Source organism: Dioscorea cayenensis, chromosome 17 (genome assembly GCF_009730915.1).
Source record: "Dioscorea cayenensis subsp. rotundata cultivar TDr96_F1 chromosome 17, TDr96_F1_v2_PseudoChromosome.rev07_lg8_w22 25.fasta, whole genome shotgun sequence".
NCBI lineage: Eukaryota > Viridiplantae > Streptophyta > Magnoliopsida > Dioscoreales > Dioscoreaceae > Dioscorea > Dioscorea cayenensis.
The window spans coordinates 16,212,576-16,236,717 of record NC_052487.1 but is presented as its reverse complement, the minus strand read 5'-3'; the positions used below and the strand labels follow the sequence as shown (position 1 = coordinate 16,236,717).

Here is a 24,142-nt window from a genome sequence, read left to right as displayed (position 1 = left end):
TACAACATGTTTTTACTTAGTATTAAATGTATATTGATACTTTATATTTGTCAATGAAGAAATCACTAGTTTCATGGTTTTTTGTTTTTTTTTCTTTATGTTTTTATTTCTTGTTTTTACTTAGTATTAAATGTATATTAAATAGTAAACAACTAACAAATGTTGGAGGAGTTGATTAGAGCATCACATTAAATAGGTGGAGGGCTTTGGTTCAAAGCTCCGGAGATGCTATTTAAGAGTTTTAATAAAAAAAATTTGTTAAAATATTTTTTTAAAAAAAAATTCAACCCGAAGGGTTGGACCCGGGCGACCTGGCGTGTCAACCCGCTTGGTTCCCCAGTTTGATAAAACCCAACCTGTAAACGAGCTCCCTACATTGAGGGATGGTTATGGGTTTCTAACCCGGCGGATTTTATCGGGCCGGTTTTGGGCTGGGCCATATGTCAGCCAGCCTCTAATCTCATCCTTGTTAATAAATATGGTTCATTCATTTTTTCAAAAACAAATAAAAAAAGGACTCACGTGCATGGAACATTAACCAAAAATAAAAAGTGAGACTAATAAAGGGGAGTCTCACATTCTTTCCAATTATAAGTATGTGATATTGTTGAATAACCGTTTATAATTTTTTTTACATAGTGTGGCTAGACCAAATAAATTAATGTAAAAGAAAGCATGAAGAGATGCCATAGAACTAATCAGGTAGGGTATCCTTCCTTATTGTTATCATGAAACATAGAAAATGAAGCTGTCACAATGATAAAAAATAGAAAATAAAAAAGAAGGTTTCATATAGGTTTAGGCCATTGAGACTAATGAGATTTATTAATGGGAAAGACATGGTTTTGATAATAGAAAAGCTTTTTTATAGATTCAAAAGATTATTTGCACATGATGTTAAGCATTCTAGTACTATACATGGTATAAAAGATAAAAGTAAAGAGATATTTTATTTAAGGCATAAATGAAAGTAAATAGAGAAATACTCACAAGTTCATGCACATTAGTTTGAGTGACATCATTTAAAGCTAGTAATATGATAAAAAGTTAGCAACAAATAGGACTTTCGCTAATTACATTGATCTCTTCACAGATAAAGCCATCTTGATTTTGGGAATAGTGATTGCTATCTTTTCATACATCATGTCATACATGTGGTCCAAAAACCTGAAATAAATGTGCCTCCATTCTTTTTTGAATAGTAGTATTCCCTATACTGTCCAAAACCCAACCACAAATCCTGGCATCAAACCAATATAAAACCAAATAGATGGGCTATCGTCGTTATCATCATCATCTTCTTGATCATGCCTATTTGATGGTGGTTCAAAACTTGTGCAATGCTTACCCAAAGGAGCTCCACAAAGATTAGGATTATTAGTATAAATAGATGGATCATTAAATGTGGTCAAGTGTCCAGCATAAGGGATTTTTCCGAACAAGTTATTGTATGACAGATTTAAGCTTCCTAGAAAATTTAATGTACAGAGGCTTGGAGGAATTGACCCGATGAGCTCATTACTTGAGAGATCGAGAGATTCCAATGACTGCATTAGACCAATATTGCTAGGGAACTCACCTGACATATGATTACATGATAAATCCAAGTTTGGAAATCCAAGTAGATTAACTATTTTTTGGGGGATTTGGCCTAATAGATTATTTTTAGAAGGGTACATGAATTTGAAAGATGAAAAAGTGACTCCAAATTGGAGTTCTACCCCTTTTTGTTGACACAGTAATCTTAATTACAAGATCTTTTGATCTATTAGCAAAAAACTTTGTTCCACCATCCATACTAATATTTATCATGCCCGTGAGATTGCCATATGATTGTGGTATGCTCCCTACAAATGAGTTGTGGGAAAGATCCAAAAAATGAAGGGATGTGAGATTTGATAATAAAGGCAAGTCACCTGAGAAATTATTTTCTTTTAAAGTCAAGATCATCAACGAAGTCATGGTTTCTCCCTCCCAACTAGGAAACTCTCCAAATAGATTGTTGTGATCAAGAGCAAGAGTGGTAATGGAAGTGCACTCCTTCGAGAATGATGGAAACTCTCCATGCAACTGATTGTTGCTTAAGTGCAACACCTTTAAAGATTGCGAAGAACTTCTAAATAAATTTGGAATCTCACTTACCAGAGAGTTGTTTGCCAAAATGAGGTATTGTAGGGCCGTCAAATTGTTCCAACAATTTGGGATCACTCCATCTAAGTGATTATTGGAGAGTTCCAATGACACAAGGTCCACCAAGTGACAAAGAGAGTCGGGAATGCTACCAACCAAGTTGTTTGACGAGAAAGAGAGAAAAGTAAGCCAAGGTCTTTTTCCTCCAAAGTTTCCAAGATCAGAGGGAATGGTTCCTGAAAATGAGTTATTGCTTAGGTCTAGTGCATAAACATTAGGAGGAAAATAAGCAACAGGTCCCTCAAAGCGATTGGAGCTAAGGAATATTCCCAACCCGTCTTCTTTGGCTTGAAATTTTAAGTGTTGAGGCAGTCTTCCTTTGATCTCATTGTTACTAAGATCTAGAAATCTTATAATGTATATGACATTCCAGAACCAATTAGGTATTAAATCCTTGATTCTAGCATAAGATATGTCCAAAGAAGAATTGTTCATTTGGTTGCTGAGCCAAAGAGGAAATTTTGGTCCAATGTGACAATAAGATAAGTATATGTGGTCTGCCTGAAACCCTGGAATCCAATCAGTGCTTATATTGATAACCAAATTTGTATGATCAGGACTAGGAACTTGAGACTTGTAAAATTGGCCAATTGAGATTCTGTGATAACAGAGTTGTAGTTGTCAAAGTTGTTGTAACTAAGATCCAATGTAACCAGATTTGAAAGTTGTGAGAGACTTTCTGGGATAAGGCCATTTAGTTTGTTGTTTCAAAGATGCAATGTTTGAAATCTTGAGAGTCATCCCAGAGATTGAGGGATGGAGCCATTTAATGCATTCTGGCTGAGATCCAAATATTGCAATCTTGATAGCCTTCCTAGGGACTTAGGGATGGAGCCATTTAGAGCGTTGCTATAAAGATGCAATTCTTGCAGCTATGACATTCTCCCAATAGATGCAGGAATGGAGTTGTTGAAGGAATTTAAAGCAAGATCAAGAAAGGTGAGATTTTTGAATTCACCCAACCAATCTGGCAAAGGACCTTGCAGCGAGCTATATGCAAATGAAAGTATACTCAAACTTTGCCTAATACATCCAGAGAATGTGTCTCTGAAATCCTCCAAGCTTTTCCCCAAAAAAGTGTGACCCAAGTGGAGCAAATGAAGATTGCAAAGGTTGCTAAATCCTCTTGGCATATCATGTAAAATTCTTCCATTGTGGGACAAATCCAAAAATTGAAGAGATGTTGCGCTTCCAATGGAGGAAGGAATGGCACCAGTAAACCCACAGGCTATCATGCTGAGATTACATAGGTTGGGTATTCTGAAGAGCCATTCTGGGATACTAGTGTTGTCAAACATGTTGTAGCTGATATCTAGGAAGTTAAGGGAGATGATGTTGAGATATGGGAGAGACTTTGGGATGCTGTTCATACTACAGTCATACAGAGAAACCAATTTTAAATAGAGAAGCTTGTTAAGTGCTTGCATGACGTTGTCCACACCAAAAAAGTTGACATAATCCATAAATAGGTATCTTAGAGAAGATAAACCAGATAGCCACTCAGCATCATCAATCGTGTAACCATGTCCTTCATGTTGATGTCTACTCAGCGTCTATGCTGCTGGCAATGCCTTGTGGAGTGGACTGTTTGGAGTTTGTGCATGGAAAGTTTGTCTAGTGAAGTACATGCATGCTTTATGTTTCTTAGTTTAATATTTAATGTATGTTGGATGTATCTTATTGGTCACTATATTTGGTAAGATGCTTGCTGCTTTCTTTCTTATCAGAGAGTAGTTTGAACCAAATAAAGTGAGTGCATCTTTGTTTCCTGAAATAAATTTGAAATCTCAGTCAAAAACATCTTCTTCTTCTCACTAGAATACTCATTTCCCACCACTCCTAACTTCAACAGTGGTATCAGAGCTTGGCGGGTATCATGGCTGAAAGTAGTAGCTCCACTCTTGTGAATGTTCCCCTTTTCAAAGGAGATAACTACAACTTGTGGAGCTTAAAAATGAAAACCTTATTTCGTTCCAAGAGACTTTGGAAGACGGTGGAAGACGGTTTCAGTGAAGAAGAAGAGGAGGAGGTAGAGTAAAGAAGAGAAGCAGATGCCAGTACCTTGTATCTCATATAGCAAGGTTTGGATGGAAGAATACTCAGTTGAATCAGTGAAGCACTGACAGCCAAACAAGCCTTGGAAATACTAAAAACATAGTACCAAGGAAGCTCAAAAGTCCTCTCAATAAAGCTCTACTCACTCAGACAAGAAATGGAGACCATGAAGATGAAGACCAGCAAGAAGGTACAAGACTACATAACCAGAGTTTTGGACATAGTTTATCAGATACGAATGTTAGGAGAGTCTCTACCAGAACTGGCTGTGGTAGGTAAAATTTTAAGGAGTTCGTCTCCAACTTTCATGCATGTTGTGTCTTCGATCATGGAGATGAAGGATCTAGCAAAACTATCAATTGATGAGTTAAGTGGCTCCTTAAAAGGTCATGAAACCATCATGTTACTCTCTTCTGCTGAGGAAGAAACTGCACTTCAAGAAATCGCACTTCAATTCCTAACAAATGACTTTAGTGAAACCAGCATTCGTGGAGGTAGAGGCCGAAGTCACGGCCCATTCCATGGCCGTTTTCATGGTGATGGAAGAGGAAGAGCAGTGGACCACAAACAACAACAGAGATCCGGTGTTCAGCAACAGCAAAGGATTGGTGTACAATGCTTCATATGCAAGAAGTATGGGCATACAAAAGCCCAGTGCTAGTATAATGAAGCTAACTATGTTGAAGAAGCAAAGGAGAGTAAAGAAGAAGAAGAAGAAGAAGGGCTCTTGCTAATGGCTAGTCAAAACTCAAAGAAAGAAATGTATGGCACTTGGCTCATAGACAATGGTTGTTCCAACCATATGTCGGGAGACAGGGAGCTATTCGAGACTCTAAAAAACACTTCACAGCAGACCGTAAGGCTTGAAGATGGATAGAACTGCAGGTTACTAGTGTTGGTTCAATGTTATTTCGTGCAAACACTAGTAAGGTGAGCAAGCTCACTAGAGTCCAATATGTACCACAACTAGCCTATAACCTTCTCAGTGTTGGTCAGTTGATGGCTTTAGGATATTCAATTAGTTTTGCAAATGGCGAATGCAAGATAAAAAACGAGCATGCCGACACCTTGCTTGCATGTATACGGATGACTGACCACCATTTGTTTCCCCTTGATGCTGGGAACGTTGGTTCTGCTCATGCTGCTCTTAGTACCAATCAAGAAACCAAGCTCTGGCATAGGAGGTTTAGTCACCTGAATTTAAGAAGTCTACAGCTACTCTCTCTGAAGAAGCTAGTAAAGGATCTGCCAAATATTAGACCTATAAGTCCATGTAAAGGGTGATCTTCTGGAAAACAAGTGAGACAACCTTTTCCAAAAGGACAAGCCAGGCGTGCAACTACACCACTAGAGTTGGCACATAGAGACTAGAGTTGGGCCCATGCAAACCCCATCACTCGGAGGCAATGTGTATATGTTTCTTCTCACCAATGATTGCTCTAGGTACAGTTAGGCTTACTTCATTCAACGGAAGTCCGAAGTATTGGAGAAATTTAAAGTATTTAAACAAATGCAAGAGAAGCAGTTGGGTCTTTCCTTGAAGTGTCTACGAACTGATAGAGGTGGTGAGTTCCTCTCCAAAGAATTCATGACCTATTGTGAGATCAATGGCATATGTCGCCAATTTACAGCACCATACTCACTCGAGCAAAACGGGGTGGCCGAGAGGAAGAACCGAACTGTGATTGAAATGGTACGTTCTATGCTGAAGGAGATGAATCTTCCTACATTCTTGTGGGCTGAGGTAGTTGCTAGGGCAGTGTTTATCCTGAACCGGTCACCTACGAGTACAATTAAAGATCGAACACCATTTGAAGTCATCAAGGGAGTGAAGCCCTCTATAGAACACCTGAGAGTATTCGGGTGTGTCGGTCATGTATGTGTTGACTCACAATTCAGAAAAAAGCTAGATCCTAAGACACAAAAATGCGTGCTATTTGGATATTGTGAAGATATGAAGGCCTATAAGATGTTTGACCCAATGACTAGGAAAATTGTCATTAGTAGAAATGTAAGATTCTTTGAAGAGGTTCACTGGGATTGGTCAGTAACTCGAACGAAGCACCAACGAGCCTACCTTGTATAAGAAACTCCAAGTGTCCTCTCACATACTAATCTTGTGCATATATGTAGATGATATCATCTACATGAGTTCCTCCTATGATATGGCAATGGAATTTAAAAACATCATGATGAAGACATTTGAAATGTCAGACCTTGGATTGCTCAAATATTTCTTAGGCCTTGAGGTGAAGCAGTCTGAAAGAAGTGTATTTATCTCCCAAAAAAAAAGTGTGATGAAAATTTCCTAAGTAGATCAGGAATGCTTAATTGCAAGACCATGACAAGTCTAATGAATGTCAATGAAAAACTATGCTTAGATGATGGCTCAGGAGATACTGATGCTGGGAAATATAGAAGATTGGTGGGCATTTTGTTGTATCTCACCCATACCAGACCAAATCTCATGTATGTTGTCTCAGTTGTGCCACGGTATATGCACCGTCCCTCCATGCACCATTTGGGAGCAGTCAAGAGGATTATGCATCACATAGCTAGTACATTGGATTTTGGGTTACTCTATCAATCCTCAGATCAGTTGAGACTCAGAGGATACACCGACAGTGATTGTGGAGGCTCAGTTGACGACAGGAAGAGCACCACCGGATGGGTGTTCAATATTGGGTCAGCCGTTGTAGCTTGGAGTTCAAAAGAACAAGATATTACTGCATTGTCAAGTGTTGAAGCAGAGTATATCTCCCACTTCAGCTGCCTGCCAAGACATATGGCTGAGAAGACTCCTTGATGATATGAACGAGAAGCAAACCGAGCCCACTTTGATCCTATACGACAACAAATCTGCCATCGCTATTGCGAAGAACCCAGCCCTTCATGGGCGCACCAAACACATTGACATGAGGTTTCACTTTATCCGTGGATTAATAGAGGAAGGATCAATCAAACTACTTCACTGCAAAACCAATGAACAAGTCACCGATATTTTCACCAAGGCTCTGTCTGTCCAGAAGCATGTAGACCTCAGAGATCTGTTGGGAGTGAAGAGACTCTGAGTATGGGGAGTGTGTTGATGTCTACTCGACGTCTATGCTGTTGGCAATGCGTTGTGGAGTGGAATGTTTGAAGTTTGTGCATGGAAAGTCTATCTGGTGAAGTACATGCATGCTTTATGTTTCTTAGTTTAATATTTAATGTATGTTGGACATATCTTGTTGGTCACTATATTTGGTAAGATGCTTGCTGCTTTCTTTCTTATCAGAGAGTAGTTTGAACCACATAAAGTGAGTGTATCTTTGTTTCCTGAAATCAATTTGAAATCTCAGTCAAAAACTTCTTCTTCTTCTCACTAGAATACTCACTTCCCACCACTCCTAACTTCAACAATTCATTAGTTGTTAGATTGAGGTAATGCAGCTTGGTGAGATTACCAAGATGGTGAGGTATGACACCAGTGAAGCCTATGTTGCTGAGGTCGAGATATACCAGGTTCTCCAACAAACCCAACAACTTTAGGATGGAGATATTGATAAAGCAATTGCCACTGAGATCAAGGTATGTGAGGTGCTGCAATCCAATAAGAGATTCACTGATGTTGCCACTCAGATCCCACTCATCGCACCTAACATTCCAAACATCATAATCATAATATTGTCCCGGTTGCTTGCGCTGGAGGTCGAGAAGGACGATATGGCCAGAATTGTTATCGCAACGCACGTCTGCCCAGTAGTAACAGTCATCTGCCTGATCGCCCCACAACGAGATGGGATGAACCTTGTGATATATGATTTCAGCTTTGAATGCCAGGAGGGCTTCTCTTTCATCCTTGATGCAACCCCTTGTGACATTACTAGTAGAAGTACTAATGATGAGGGGCATTATCAAAGCAAGACATAATAATAATACTAATAACACTAATTGTTGTGTGGGAAGAAATATGAATGGTGGTGAAGCTCTATAACCAGATGCCATATATCTTGAATCTATTCTCCTCAGCATCAGTGGTCTCTTACCCTCTATATATATATATATACAGAATGCATATGGTAAAGCATATTCCTTACAGTATATTAGAATATGATAATTAATTAATAGAAGTGTATAGCGCTAACTACTAGAATTTAGAAACTCGTTGATCATGACTAATGCATGTCTCCGCGTCTAGTCTTTGCTAAAGTCAACATCAATCGAGTATTACCAGTATAGCTTGTGACGAAGGGCATCATCAAAGCAAGGGCATAATAATAATAATAATAATAATAATAATAATAATAATAATAATAATAATAATACATCTTGTTGTGTTTAAGGAATATGAATGGTGGTGAAGCTTTGTTACCATAGGGTAGACATGGCCACGGTTCAGGAACCGTCGGTTACTGGTTCTCGAACCGCGGTTCGGTTTCAAAAACCTTTGAGCCGGAACCCGAACCGCCTAAAGCAAGGTTCATGGCGGTTCGGTTCCGGGTCCGTTCCGATTCCGGTTCGAGTGGTTCGATTCAACGGTTCCGGTTTGACTGGTTCAAAGCAGTTCATGTTTTTTTGTTAAAACTAAATAATTCAATATTTCAAATTAAATGAACACAAAAAATACTAGAATTAATTTAATACAATATTTTTATTAAAAATAAAAAGTATTAATAATTCAAAAAGCGATATTTTTGCAATAAAAAGTACAATAGGGGAAGAAATAAAAATAAAAGGGCTTGAACTTAATTATATCAAGTTGCCTCACGTATCCTCTAGAGAATCAAAGCTCACGTAGTTCTTCTTTTATTTTTATTATACATATTTTCCATATTTTCATAATGTCTAATTGCTTGCATCATCGTCGGAGGAGTTGGAACTAGAAAGCGTCAGTTGTTGTACGAGCCATCATTTTACCCACTCGTCTGATGATGATGAGTGTATAAGGTCATCTTGACTTCGTAGCCTAGCTCTTTCCCAATCATCAAGTCAAGTTTGTGCTTCCAATGATTCTGGACCTAACCTTGATCGTCTTTCATCTAAAATATTGCCTCCATTAAAGTATTATGTTTAGATAATCACCATAAACATATATAATAGGTAAATTGTCGGGTAAATGATTATCTCGGACCTAACACTAACAAATTATTATGAGATTATATTTTATATTTGTTCTATAATATTTTATTTTTTTAATTTAATTATGATTCTTAATATAAATCCAAAATTTAATTTTGATAATATTATGCACTTTCAAATATAATGGGAAAATCATCATAATGAGATAATTTATAAATAAATTTTAAAATTTAGATTTAATTTGTTGTTTTTAAAAGTTTGAGTAACGATATACTTATATACTTGGTTAAGTTTCAAATTTCAAAGATATTATAAGAATCATAACAAGTTCACAAGAATCACAAGTTCACAGCTATGCCGGTGCAAATATTATTTTTAACATAAGTTTATCTTTTTCTGGCTTAACACTAGTAAATTATTATGATATTATTTTTTATATTTGATTTATGATGTTTAAATTTTTTTTTAATTTAATTGTGATTCTTAATAATAATAATATAAATCCAAAATTTAATTTTAATAATATTATGCTCTATTAAATATAAATATAAAAAATAAACAATATCCAAAATAATATATTAAAAGAAAATTTAAGGTATTATTTTCAAATAAATGATATTTTGATTTAACGTGAACCGAAGGTTGAACCGGCAGTTGAACCACCTCCAGCTTGGGGATTCTTTGAGCAACTTTTGACGATCTTTACCACCATTCCTAGAGGGATTAGAGCTGAGATTTGGAAGCACGTTTTGAAGTGGAGCTAAGCTAGTGGGATATCCTCGGAGCACAATTGGAGAGATTTGGGAAGAAAATGGGAGTTTATGGATCCTTGTTTCTTTGCTTTCTTTTTCTTTTCTATGTTGTGTGTACCTATGAGGGGCTAACCGCTCTTCGGTGCCCTGGACTATTAAACCATGTAGTTTTTGTGTATTTGAACTACTTTTCTTCAATGGCTATGGAGACTTTTGGTTTCCTATGTAAAATCTTGTGTCATATAACTTGATGTGCATGATTTGTATAGTTGTGATTGCAAAACTTAATATGTATTGATTGCCATAGTTATAGTTGCCTTAGAGTGATTTCAAAACTCAATGTGAATGATGCCCGTAGTTGCGATTGCAAAACTCGACTTAATTGATTGCCGTAGATATGACATTGCTTTAAGAACACACATAGGAGCCATACGATGTACCTGATAGTCATAGGAGCCAGCGCACTACTTCTCATCGTTGTGACAACTCAGCCTATCTTTCCTTTCCTTTGCATCCTCTTGCCAACCTTTTCCATTTTCCCTTAGAATATACATTGCCCAAACCATCTTTGTTTAGGCTAGACATTAGAGGAGTAACCAGTACTAAGAGATTACTAGTCCTTGTGGATTTAAGTACCCGATCCTCATTTAATACAATATTATTACTTTTTGCTACCTGTGCACTTGTGGTATGCAAAGGGTGTATCAGTTATGCTATCACATGTTTTTTGCATTTTAGTTGTTTTTTCTTTCTGCATTTCATGTTCTTACGCACTTGTGTCACTCATGTACTTATTGGCATGTGTACCTGTATGTGGACCTACTTACCTTTATGTTAACTGCTTGGTTTGGATTTATGCATGTTTCTAACTGAAGTGTTTTTCATTATTTTTTTGTTGGATTTTAGGTTAAGATAGGATGGCTATGATGATTGCAAGCATTTGTGACATTGCACTAACGCACAATTCTGTAATATGGCCTATATAGCAAATGGAAGTGTTGGCTGATAAAATGAAGGGCCTTCACTGCCTATCTTTTGCAGTCATAGCGCATCTTGTCTACTTTGAGAACGAATTTATATTAAAACTAGTTTATGCATGGTTTCTAATTGTCGATTGTCTTCCTAATTTCATTCATGGTGTCATATTATTCTTTGTTTGAATGTGTATATATATTCTTTTGAATCTATCTATCAGCTTACTACTTGTATGTTTTCAGGAGGTAAAGAGTGATACCATTGCAACTCGCTTGTTTATGGTGTTGGTCTCTTCGGGTTTTTTTTTAGAATATGACATATAAATAAGGATAAGTAGAATATGTGCCGATGAATGTGTTAAATTGTTACTCATGCTACCTGAGCCATGCCAATAAATCTAGAGTTGTTTTGATTCATCATCACTCAGACATGTAAGTCTATATCTAACTGTATAACTGATAAGTGCTTGTGTACTAGTAATACGAAGTATTCTTTTCTTACGATGAGCATTACTTTTCTCAGATTTTATTGCTAATACATGTGTTTTTGTGTTTTTTTGCGCATATAGGTTGTAGAGCCAAAAAGAGAAGAAAGAAGGCAAAGTAGGTTGTGAATGCATTATGTTGATGGAATCTTGAAGTGAACACACGAGAAGACACAAGTTGTGCCCAAAGACATATGAGTGTGTGCCAACCTCCATTATGCTCGATGGAATATGAAAATTGGAGGGGCACAAAGACAGTCACACTCATGTGTTACGACTTGTGCAAGGCTAGCAAGATTCCCGTCAAATGTGCTTTATTTGAAGATGCAACACGATCTACGACATAGACGTGTGCCGGTTTATGTTGCCTAGATGAAGAGTGTGGATTCGGGAGTGTTTTTGGCAGGTACTGTAGTAAATCACTGTAGCAATTTACTATAGCAGTTACTGTTCACAGGCCACTGAAAACCGAATTTCCACAAATTCACACGAGCGTGTGGATGCCCGATTCTAGCCCTATTTAAGTCGAGATTTCAGCCTGATTTCAGAATCTTTTTCCCCATCTTTTGGCCTATCTTTCTCCACCTTTGGAGGCGCCTGCGGCTAGGGTTTGGAGAGGCTTTGGCTATGCTTTTGGAGAGGTTCACGGCCTTCGACACCGCGTTTCCTTTGGAAGAGAGTTATTGGGGGAGCTTTTCAGTAGACCGATCCCGTGAAGGTGTGCCCTAGGCTTGACAAGGGGACTTTTGAAGAAGACGCGGGCACTCCTCAAGACCACTAACACGAACACCAAGTGGGTTTTATTCATTGATTGTATCTCTTTACTTTTGACTTCATTGTTGATTGTATTTTGCTCCATGGAGAGCTAAACCCTTAGTGGGTACTTGGGCTTGTAAAACCTAGGATGATATTGTTTCTTTGATCTTTTATTATGCTTTCCTTAATTGATGTTTTTAATCCAATCTTAAATGCTTGTTGAGTTGATTTTCCCTTAGAGTGACACTAGGGTTGAGAATCCATGTTGGTAATCCTTATGGATGAGTGACACACTATGAGGGTTAGACAATGCTAGATTGGAGAGGGTTGAGAGGGTGAGTCGAGAGGTAGCGGAACGTCCCCTTTCCCCTCTGGTGTGATTTATCCTATCTCCACGTTCCAAGAGTTCTTTGCGGTCACAATAGAGTGAAGTGCTAAAAGATGAACTCCGCTGGTTCTTAGTTGCGCAAGCAACAGAGTGAAGCGTTGAAGTAATCCTTAGTATCTGAAGCTTAATTTTGACTAGAGATCTTTCGCCTGGACCAAAGGGCTAGATCTATATTAGGGAATAGGGTTTATCACTTGGAATCTCTAAAGTCTAAAACAACCTAGCACAATGTGAGGTATCGAGACTGAGAGATTTCTCCACCAGGACATAGTGTAGGGTTAGTTACGGTTGACCTTAAGTTTTGGGATCGTGTGTTTAATGATCTCCATGACTCGTTAGACATCAGTTGGGAAGTATAATGATTAGCTTTGCACTTGAAGCAATAGTCCTAGGGTGAGCAATGTCCGAGTGTCCCATTTATCGTCGATTGCCTCTCCTATCTTTTATTTGTGCCTCTTTCTTCTTTTCTTATCTTTACTTGCATTGATTTGTTTTCACATCACCATCAACTCATTTTCATTCTAGTTAAATAGCAATCTTTGTGTTTCTAAGCACTATTCCCTGAGGATTCGACTACCCTCTCAACGGGATATTATTACTTCGACAAACCCGTGCACTTGCGGTTAACACGCAAAAGGGTCATGTTAATAACTCTTTTTTTTATTAATAATATCTTATGTTGAAATATTATAATTTTCTTTTATCTTGCATAGATTAATGGAGCTTGTTAGATACTTGCTTAGTTGTTGTAACTTTTTTGTCCCCTTAATTCATTGGACTCTAGAGCTTTGGAGTGCTTTATCTAGTATTGTTGTTGCTATTGGAGTGTGGTATTCATAGGATGAGCTTGGAGTATTCTTGTCAGTAGGAAACAATTTATGTATGAAATAAACCAAAAGAAAATAACACTAATATTCGTATATATGTATATTTTGTATTCGAAAGATGTATGATATCTTGTTTGAATATGCAATAAAATCATAGGTGTTTTTCTCCCATCCTATGTATGCATTTTATTTCCTTTTTTGGCACTTGTATTCAGGCATAACTTGCTTTACAATACTCGTAAATTTTAAGCAATTATTAATGCAATGCAGTGATAGATGAATTCGTTTGCTTGCTTTCACTTCGCAAGTTGCTTCGTTGCTTTATTAGCAATTAATACATGTTAAAAAACTCCTTGTTAGCTTTAGATTAATTCCTAAACAATAATTATTTTATTAATATAATTTTGACAGTCACCGTCACAATTTAAAAATATGAAATTAACCAAAAAAATTATGATAGTAAAATACTTCACATAATAGCATTTGTGGGTAATATGTTGATTAAAAAGTGTTAAAACATTATAATAAAACCCTCTCTACAAATACACTTTCCAGATTTTAATTTTTACCAACCAAATACAAAAAGTGTTTACTGATGTGATACTTCACCCAACAACCAAACACATGGAACTCCATGCCTATACTAAAACTTACACTTCTATTAAAGAGACATTTTTAGATTTTCACCACTTCGATGAATCACTTTTAAACCAAACACGCCTTTAATTCGTGAGAGTGAATACAAATACTTCAAGTGGTAAATTCGCATATGAAACTCTAACTCAAAAAAGTGACTTTTTGCAATGAAGGATGGAGAACAAAAGTGGCAATTATTATTGGTATTAATTTAACGATGAAGGTGATGTGCAAAAATCACAATTAATAATTACTCAATATGTCTATAATTTTATCCAAAATCATACATAGCAAATATTTAATGGAATTACATGCATATCTCTGCATAAAGTTATATTTATTGTGTTGGTATATTTCACTATATTTATTTTTCATATATAAATATTAATAATTTTTTCTGGTTCTCTGTTGATAGATTTATTTTCTAACATATGATACTGTAGTAAATAAGTATTAATCTTTTTCTCATTCATTTGTTCACTTCTATCTAATTTAAAATTCTCTTAATTTCTTCTAGCAGAGGAAGAAAATGATCTCTATACAATCAATTTGAATCACATTAAAATAAATAAATGAAAAATATTGAACCAAAATAATATATATGAAACAATTTACAACTTATATATATATAAGCAAAGGATTTTTTAAAGATAATAATTAAAAATGGTTTGAACTTATTCTAATGCAGCACTTGGGCATATTCAATTAGATTGGACTAAAATTCTATTTCGTAAAAAATTTAGAATAGGTCAAGTACGGTTTTTCATATGTCCTACTTTTACTTAGAGAGACTGTTATGACAAAACAGACACTAAAAAGTTTATAGAAATAAAGTTTCTTTTTTTATTTCAAAAACCATTTCGGTGAAACAAATACTAGAAAGTAGCCAAAGGGTAAGTTTTACTGGTAGCCACAAATGTTTCATCATTATAACTCTGTAGTGTAAATTTTTTTGTAAACTTTTGTGGCCACAAAACTATTCTTCGGTCGCAGTGAAGGCCACAAATGTTTTTTTTTTTTGTAACGTTGTAACCACAAATGTTTCATTATTATAACGCTCTAGCACAAAGGTTTCCTACGTAAATCATGTGTTTTGTGGCCACATCATCAACTTCACCAGAAATAGCCTCCAAACATACCATTGTGGCCATCGATCTACCGGGAAAAATAGTTTTTGTGGGCTAGACGTTCTTATATTTATGACCATAGCGTTATAATGATGAAACATTTATGGCCACCAGTGAAACTTACCCCCTCTATCTTAGAAACCACTTTATTAGAAAACACTAGAAAGTTTATTACAATAAATCAATATTGATTTTTATTTCTATGAAACAAACATAAGTAACAAAGATCAACTATACCAAAAGATTTATAGGCAGTATTAACCCCCCTTGCGAAAGATATTAGTATGGAAAGTTCAAGTCCTGGATGTAGTAGTGGTGACGAATCCCTGGTTGTGAGTGAGGACTTATAACCAATACTCCATATTATTAAGTGAGGATGTAGAGACCAAATGATCAATTTTTAGTCTGTGCACACGCTCTGGACCACACTTGATGCATTTGTAAGAAAAATAAAAACAAAGGTCAACTATAAATTTTTTAAGATTACTAGCATTTTGACATTCACAAGAACTTAACAAAAAAAAAAAAGTTAAACACATGGAAAATGGTGTGACGTGATACTTTATGCCATTGCAACAATTAAAAGTAAAATAAATAAATAGATAAATATATATATATATATATATATATATATGGAAGTTGATTATGCATAAGTGATGATGCCATAGAAATGGCACAACGTATGTCATATAAAAGTAACGATCCATATTAACAACGAAAATTAATGATCATTTTTCAGTTTAGTGATCTAAATGATCCATTTTTGCAATTTATATCCACTGTTGAAAATTAAATTTATTTATATAATTACATGGTTTATTTACATGATATCAAAACATATCGAAGAAAATGTAATTCCTTAGGGTTTAATTGCAAAAAGGTTTCTTAACAAGCATTTAAGAGTATGAGACTCGTAGAAGTTTATTTGTAAGACCAGTATTTTTTTATCCTTATTCTTGTTAATTGGTTTATCCATCTAAAAGAAATATGCATTCGTTTGTTTACAAAATTGTAAAGTTATTTTCAAAAAATTGTATTCCAATTAATTTTTTTTATTATTTTGGTGGATCAAAAATCAATTGTCAATGACTTATGTAGAAAGTGTTCATGTCTTTGCCGATGAGATGAATTTGAATCTCAACTCATTCAGAGTTAGAAGATAATCATGTTGAGATATTAACTCCACAAATGTGTTCGGCTCTAACATTACAAGTCCACTTTGTAAAAAAAAAAAAAATCAAAAATTAATTTAAAAAAATGAGGGTTGCTGTGTGTAAACAAGCAATTAACTAAAATTTACTAATTAGAATATGCAAAGAGTTCTGAAGGCGTAGTAAAATTAATGCTAATAATTAAGAGATCCAATATTAAATATATCCAAAAAAGAATTAAGGGAATAAATACATCTATCCTTCTCAAAAATAAAATAAAATCAATATCTATAAATATGCTCTCATTACCTTCAAGAACTCGTCTGACTAAGAAACCAATTGCAACAAATTCCTTTGGATCTAAAATCATTTGAAACAGCACAAATTAAGTTCTTAATTGAGTTCTTCGACTTCGATGAGGACTAGTATTCCTCTATTATAGTTCTAGCCATCACCGGTAGCACCAATTTTAATATCATTCATATGAACATTGCAAGCCTTCAAGTTATCTCAACCATGTTTGTGAAAATGACCCTAACATTGCATGTGGCAGGCTGTCATCCTAGTGTGTTAATGTATCTCACATGATAAATCTTTAGAGGGGCATTAAACCATTATAACTGGTGAACTACCACACTTGCATGTCCCTTTGACAACCCCTCTCGCCTTTATCTAGATCTTTCACGTACCCTATTAACTCAAATTACCATACTTACATAAGAGATGTTTGCAAAACTTTCTTTTTTTATAAAGGCAACAAACACCCTTTATTTAGGTAGTCTCAAAATGACAAGCAAGTATGAAGCTAACACTCAGGGTAATGAGAGCCTATACATGCACCCAAGATAATATATCAATGCCATAACCCCAGATTGGTAAATTTCTCTTGCATATAACTCTAGAGGGATGTAGAATACGGTGTCTCCCACAAGGTATCCACACTGGAACCTAGTGTAATAGTGAATAAATACAATACCTCTGGCTCTGGGTTTCGAACCCACAACTGCTTATTCACTACCAAGGTGCTTTGACACTAGACCATACTAGTATTAGCGTTTGCATTGTGATCAAGGGATTTTGTCTCAACGTATTTAGTACTATGAAAACCTAACAAAAATTTATAATTGAAGTATAGCTTATCATTGAGAACTAATAATTGGATGGAGACAAGAACCCGCCATTAACGGATTTCATTTTTTAGATTTTTTACAAGATCAATCTGTTCAACTTAGTACATATTTGGATTTAATTCATATCCACGGGAATGGTAATAAGCTATCTATATGGAAGAGTAAAAAGGACTTCATGTTATTCTTGTATTAGTTTTGTTAAGAATGTTGAAGCAATTGTATACCCAAGATAAATTAGGATGGTTCCCGGAGGAGAAATGTAAGTAGAAGATAAAGAGATAATTGTGGTATGGAGTTCTTGCGATAAAAAATTAGAAGGTCTATTTTGTTGTCATAAGCTTTGTCTAATATTATATCGGTTGATGTTCAAAATATAAAAATTACTATTTAAAAATCAAATTGCCATATATGGCTCCATGACTAGTAGAATTATTTACTCAAGTATCTGAAGAGGAATGAGTGAGAAAAAGGAATTTAGTCATTCAACATTTACTTCAGTTATAGTGGTGCCGCTAAGCATTGCTAGCTTGGTTCGATTATGTTCAAAAGAATGCTTATAGACAAGTTTGGTGAGAAGATCAGCCAACTAATTATTTGAGGAAACATGAGCAACATGTACCTTACATTCGCCCACCAATAGTCGAACAAAAAGCACTTCGATTTCAATGTGCTTTCGCTTTTAGAGTGACAAAACAAGATTAGAGCAAGTATTGTTAGGGAAATATCACAAAATTGTATAAAACAATCGAAGTATGCGAAAAGCAAAAACAAAAATTGCCATATCAACTAATTGATTTGATGAACACCCTAATTTAATTAAAAAGTCTCATAAATTACCCCTAAATGTTCCAAACCCTTTCCTTTCGATGCGCCAAATTTGTCTCCCGGATTGTCGTAGATCTTCTAGGGTCGAACAAAGGTCCCACATCTCTAGATCACACGCATGAATTCAGAAATAGTCTCCTCTTCTTCTATAAGTAGCGGCCGCTAGGGTTAGATAGGGAGAGAGAGATTAGGGATTTATCTCTCCATACAATCAAAAGATGATCCAAGGTTAGAGAAGAGTCACATTTATAAAAACTTTATAAAATATTATAAATATCATCCTATTATGAAGTCTTATTAGAAATATAAACTACATAAACATGATAAACATTATCCTATGAAGTTTTTATTATAAATATGAGTCATAAAAGTCAATTAAAACCACTTTTTGTCTTTCGATTTCTTATAATTTTGATTAATTATTCGACTCCATTGAATATTAATCAAAATTTAAACTCAAGACAAAACCCTTGAACCAATTTATAATTTCACTCAGTAAGGGAAGGGGGTCATGGGGGTGCTTGAGCACGCTCTTGGCCCCTCATCTTCATAAGTTATATATATATATATATATATATATATATATATATATATATATATATATATATATATATATATAATATATATATACATATATGATATATATGCATAATATATATATATATATATATATTATAATAGATAATATATAATATTTAATGTTTATATATGACATATACACATAATATATTAATATATTTATATTTAGTATGATCTTGCTTATCATGTAGACTTATTTTTTAGATTCTATCGTAACAAATTACATATATAAATTTATTCTAATGATTTTTCTATATAAAATCTTCAAATTCTCAAAATACAACTTTAGAAGAAGCTTTTTATTTTTGTTGAATGATGTGATCATGCAAATCTTTACTATAAATCTTGTTAATATTTATAAGTTTTTAAAATTAAAGTTAGCACCCCCTTGGTTTTAGTCCTAGTTACGCTACTGATTTCACTCTATACCCGTGAGTAAAAATTATAAATTGATAATTTAACCCCTACACTCAAAATGAACCGATTCTAATTCCTTGCGCGTGGTTCTCTAGGTTCATTTCAACTGGGAATGGGAGGATACCAAAGAACGTGGGTGACAACTAGCCAGCCCTATAACCCCACGTCGTAGCCCAATTCAAAACGAATGAGTAGATTATTACGAACATTTCCAATTATGCTTACCATATGTGTATAAACCCTTTATTATTGTATCCCGATTAAGTGAGAGCCATGGTAATCGACAAACTCACTAAACTCGATTATATGCAAATAACCATAGTAGAGTAAGATTACCAAACTACCCTTCATGTCTCATACAATTAGTTTGACTGCCTTACCCAAGGCCTTCTAATCTCACCTACTTATAATCCATAGGATACTCACTCATTTACTACGAGAGAACCAATTCTTTTTGATGATCACTCACAACTACTACTTGCCCGACATAGTTTTCACTTGAGGTCGGTCCTACCAAAAGGGTAAAGCCCGAGGTTAACTACTTTAGTAACTAGACTAGACATCACAGGCATATTGTGACCATGATACCTCAAGTCTAAGGTTCACTAATATGATCATAACCAACAATCACAATCATTGAATATGGTCAAAGAGTAAAACTCATGTGATTGGATTGTTGTGACTCATGTTCGAATACACCAATCCCATTAATGTATTTATGACATATGCTCCCACTATCCCATAGTGTTCACTAGTACTCTTTGTCAAAATATATGTCATGCAAATCTTTACAAATCTTTAATGCCAAATTAAAGATTATTCGCTTTGCGAACTATTTAAGTATATAAATACTAAACCCTTCTAGTTCCCTTCTTCTTATCTCATAAAGAGTAGAAAGTTTAACTTAAGGACTATAATGTTCAAAACTAATTAAAATGTCATCACAAGATTTATATGAACATCAAAATAAATACCTATTATTAATAATAAAAATGTATAATACAAATGAAATGTCCTAATAAAAGTATCCTCATTGGTATTCGAGGGCATAATCCTAACAAGTATAAGTGGTACCAATATTGTCAAAATACAAAACTAGCGTAGAGATAGGAATCTACAACTCTTGAGTAGAGATTGAACCCATAGAGTTTCAGAGGTAGCAGTGGCAACGGCTTAATATTCTGCTTCAGTCAAAGATCGTACTACTGATAATTGTTTCTTGGAACTCTATGACACTAAATTGGGTCCAAGAAAGACAACATAACCACTTGTTAAGGTCGGATCATCTTGATAACCAGCCCAGTTGGCATCATAAAAGACATTTTAAAAAAAATCAGAGTGTAACCGCAACATCAATCCATAAAATATTGTACCTTTTAAATAATGAAGCAGATTTTCAAAGCAATCTAATGAACATCACTAAGACAACACATAAATTGAGAGAGTTGATTAACCAAAAAAGCTATATCAAGCCGTGTAAAAGATAGGTATTGGAGAGCCCCGATAACCTTAAGGTAAGAAATGACATTAACATGTTGGTTAGTGTTAGATTTGCAAAGTAATACGAGCGTGCTTGAAGGAGTACAAACAACTTTAATATTATCCATATTTTCATTCTCAAGTATCTTTCCAATGTAATACTTGAGTAAGAAATAGAATTTTGTGGCATTTGATTGCTTCAACACTCAAAAAGAAATAAAGTGGAGCTAGTGCTTTGACAAAAAACTTATGTGGCAGTTCAGTTATAAAAAAATATAGAAATTTAGAGTTATTAACAGCAACGAGAATGTCATGTCATCCACATATACCAACATAAAGCGAAATGTGACACCTTGATAATATATAAAGAGAGAGTGATTACTAAGTGCAAGTTATGACAAAAGAACTGAATGCAAGATACCATACTCGGGGAGCTAGTTTAAAACCGTGCACTGCTTTGCATAATTTCCAAACAGCAGAAGCTACTGAAGAATCAATAAAACCATGAGGTTAGCTCATATAAACATCCTCTGTGAAAAGATAATGTAGAAAAGTATTGTTGATGTCTAACTGAGAAACATCCCAAACCTTTGGAAAGAGCTATGCTTAGAATAGTAAGAATGGTAATAGGTATAATGACCAGTCTGAAAGTATCCTCAAAGTCAATATTTTCCAGCTAATAAAATCCTTTAGCAACCAGTCTCTCTTTGTAGTGTTGAACAATGCCATCAAGATTCCATTAACCCTAAAAATCAACTTATTACCAATAACATTAAGATGATAAGATGGAGGTACAAGTTCCATGTGCCATTCTAAGTAGTAGTGTATTCAGCAAACATAGGGTAGGCGAGCTGGGCAACTGAGATGGTTGAAGTGAAGGACGGTGGAGTTAATGGTGTTTGGTGATGGATGTTAGAGACTGGAGGCAAGGAACGTTGAAGTAATGGTGGTTGTATAGGTGGGGAGGAGGTTCGGTCTAGCTGTTGTAGTTTAACCATCATCTCCATCATGACAGCTTATTAGGAGGCTAAGGAGCTACAAAGTATGTCGAAGGATTCCATGTGGCTTTTGCGCATGAGCTCAAAAGATTTTGAATGCTGTTATACTGTAGAGCAAATCCATTTAAGCTTCATGAGGATGGAATCGTGACGAGCAAGCCGATCGGACATCTAGGATATATGCTCATCCACCGCACGCCCACGCATCATCATGCCATCCGTCATGAATTCAATGAAAGCACCAAATTATTGCAGAGAAGAGTAACTTCATAGGAGACGAAGAGAAGAAGGGGAAGAGAAGAGAGGAAGGAAGAGAAGAGAAGAAGGAGATATAGTCTAGCAAAAAGATTCCTATCTTTACTTTCATTCATTACCCCCTTTATAACGCAATCATTAAAATCATTTGTAACAAACTCGCCATTCAGACATGGTAATAAACACCACATGTGCCAGGATAATTGCTACTTTTATAACAACTTCTCTAACAGCCTAGCTCTCCTTAATTACACAGTCATATTATTCATTACTAATTCATACTAATAATTATATAATTATTAATTACTATCCCTCCACTTGAGTTCCCACTCGGCTAATTCATTACAAAGTCATCATACTTTGCACCCATAACCCTTTTGTTCCTGCAACCACAATTCTAGTTCTCCCTTTGCCATCACCTATAGTGTCATTCGCAACAGCATTCATCATTATTTTGGTGTTCTAATGATTATCCACTAAATTATGCAAGAGGTATATGACTCTAAATCTTGACATTTGTACTAAAAGAATTTTATACTACATGAATATGACACAATTATGTAATTGAAACTGAGTGTCATTATAGTAACTTTAGCTCGCCTAAAATATATCTCAATATTACACATCATAACATTATCATTATTTTATAAAAGAAAAAATTTAAAAATAAACCTCATGGGATTTCCCGTTTGTACAGACAGAGGTTTGTGTTTTCTAACCCTATGTGATTTCCTCAGTTAGCAAAAAAAGGATAACCTTTAACAAATGTTTAACGGTGTTAACTCACAAGGCCAAAATGGTCAATTTATTTAAAATCCATCTCATTTGACATAAATTTTTTTTAATCTATTAAACTCTCACAAAAATTCTAATAAAACAAAAAGTACTTAAATTTCAAAAACAAATAAATTATGTTGAAAAATCATGTAATGTCATGTGGCTATAATAAATTGATTATTTTGCCCCTAAGAGTTAACATTGTAAAAGAGTTGTTAACAGTTTTTCCATTTTTTGCTAGCTGGGGAAACCACATAGGTTAAAAACAAAAAACCAAACCTTTATCTCTTTTTTACAAATTGGGAAACAATAAGGTTTTTTGAAATTTTTGCTTATATAAAAACCAAACTTGAATCCAGTTGAAATCAACAAATTTTCATTTGTAATTCTATTGATTAGACGAAGAATTAATAACACAGAGAAAAAAAATTAAATAATTAAATAATGATTGCAAGTTAATGAAAAAAAATGAAATTAGGATTTCTCAAAAGAGTTGACTATTGATTAAAATTAAGACTTATATAAATGTAGCTAGGATTTGGAGAAAATTAAATTTTATAATTTATTTATGCAAAATGATTAAATGTCTCTTCATATTTACAAATTGTTTCGAAAGTTTTTATGACATTTTCAGTGACTGTATAAGTCACTATTTTTATATATAATTCCTTTGTGGTCTTTGTAGACATTAAATTAACTTTTTAATTTTCCACTCACAAATGTTCCTCTCCTTGTTTTATGTTCTCGTTTTTATCTTATATCTTAGTATTTCCTCTTCTCTCTCATCCATATATATATATATATATATATATATATATTAATTTTACGTTTATTATAGACCTCTATCGATGATGCTCATTCTTTTCACATGAGTTGAGATACGGGGAGGAAAAAAAAAGAAAAAGAAAATAAGGATGAGTCTAGTAAATTAATAGGTCTAACAAATATAGATTAGAATAAACTATGAAACAAGTAAAAAATAAATATGAGCTAATGGGTCAAATAATAATGGATTAAGAGATATTGACTAATGGCTCCAACTCACTTGCTAATGACGGTATATAAATAGCTAAGGAATAAATATGAGCTAGTGAGTAAAGATGGATTAGAGTTAACTAATAATATGTATTGTGCCTATAGTTGCTTATATTTTAAATGCATTAATTTTAATTTAAATTATAAACTTATCATGTGTGATCTTTTAATTAGTGGTCAACATTATATTTCAATTTATTTTATTTTAGATAAAAATGGATGAACTAAAAAATTTCATATTATCA

At 34.6% G+C, this 24,142-nt stretch overlaps 2 protein-coding genes across 2 annotated transcripts; one reads left to right on the top strand and one right to left on the bottom strand.

Moving 5' to 3' along the window:
• The first annotated feature begins 6,586 nt into the window (after positions 1–6,586).
• On the top strand, positions 6,587–7,051 carry LOC120281162 (secreted RxLR effector protein 161-like). Its single transcript, XM_039288064.1, has one exon. The coding sequence runs from the start codon at positions 6,587–6,589 to the stop codon at positions 7,049–7,051; it is 465 nt and encodes a 154-aa protein (XP_039143998.1).
• Positions 7,052–7,569: 518 nt separating this feature from the next.
• LOC120281160 (receptor-like protein EIX2) lies at positions 7,570–8,139 on the bottom strand. The gene has a single exon (XM_039288063.1). The coding sequence runs from the start codon at positions 8,137–8,139 to the stop codon at positions 7,570–7,572; it is 570 nt and encodes a 189-aa protein (XP_039143997.1).
• Positions 8,140–24,142: the final 16,003 nt, after the last annotated feature.

Coding starts and splice junctions, on each gene's coding strand:
- LOC120281162 (XM_039288064.1), top strand. CDS start 6,587: ATGACAAGTCTAATGAATGTCAATGAAAAACTATGCTTAGATGATGGC.
- LOC120281160 (XM_039288063.1), bottom strand. CDS start 8,139: ATGCCCCTCATCATTAGTACTTCTACTAGTAATGTCACAAGGGGTTGC.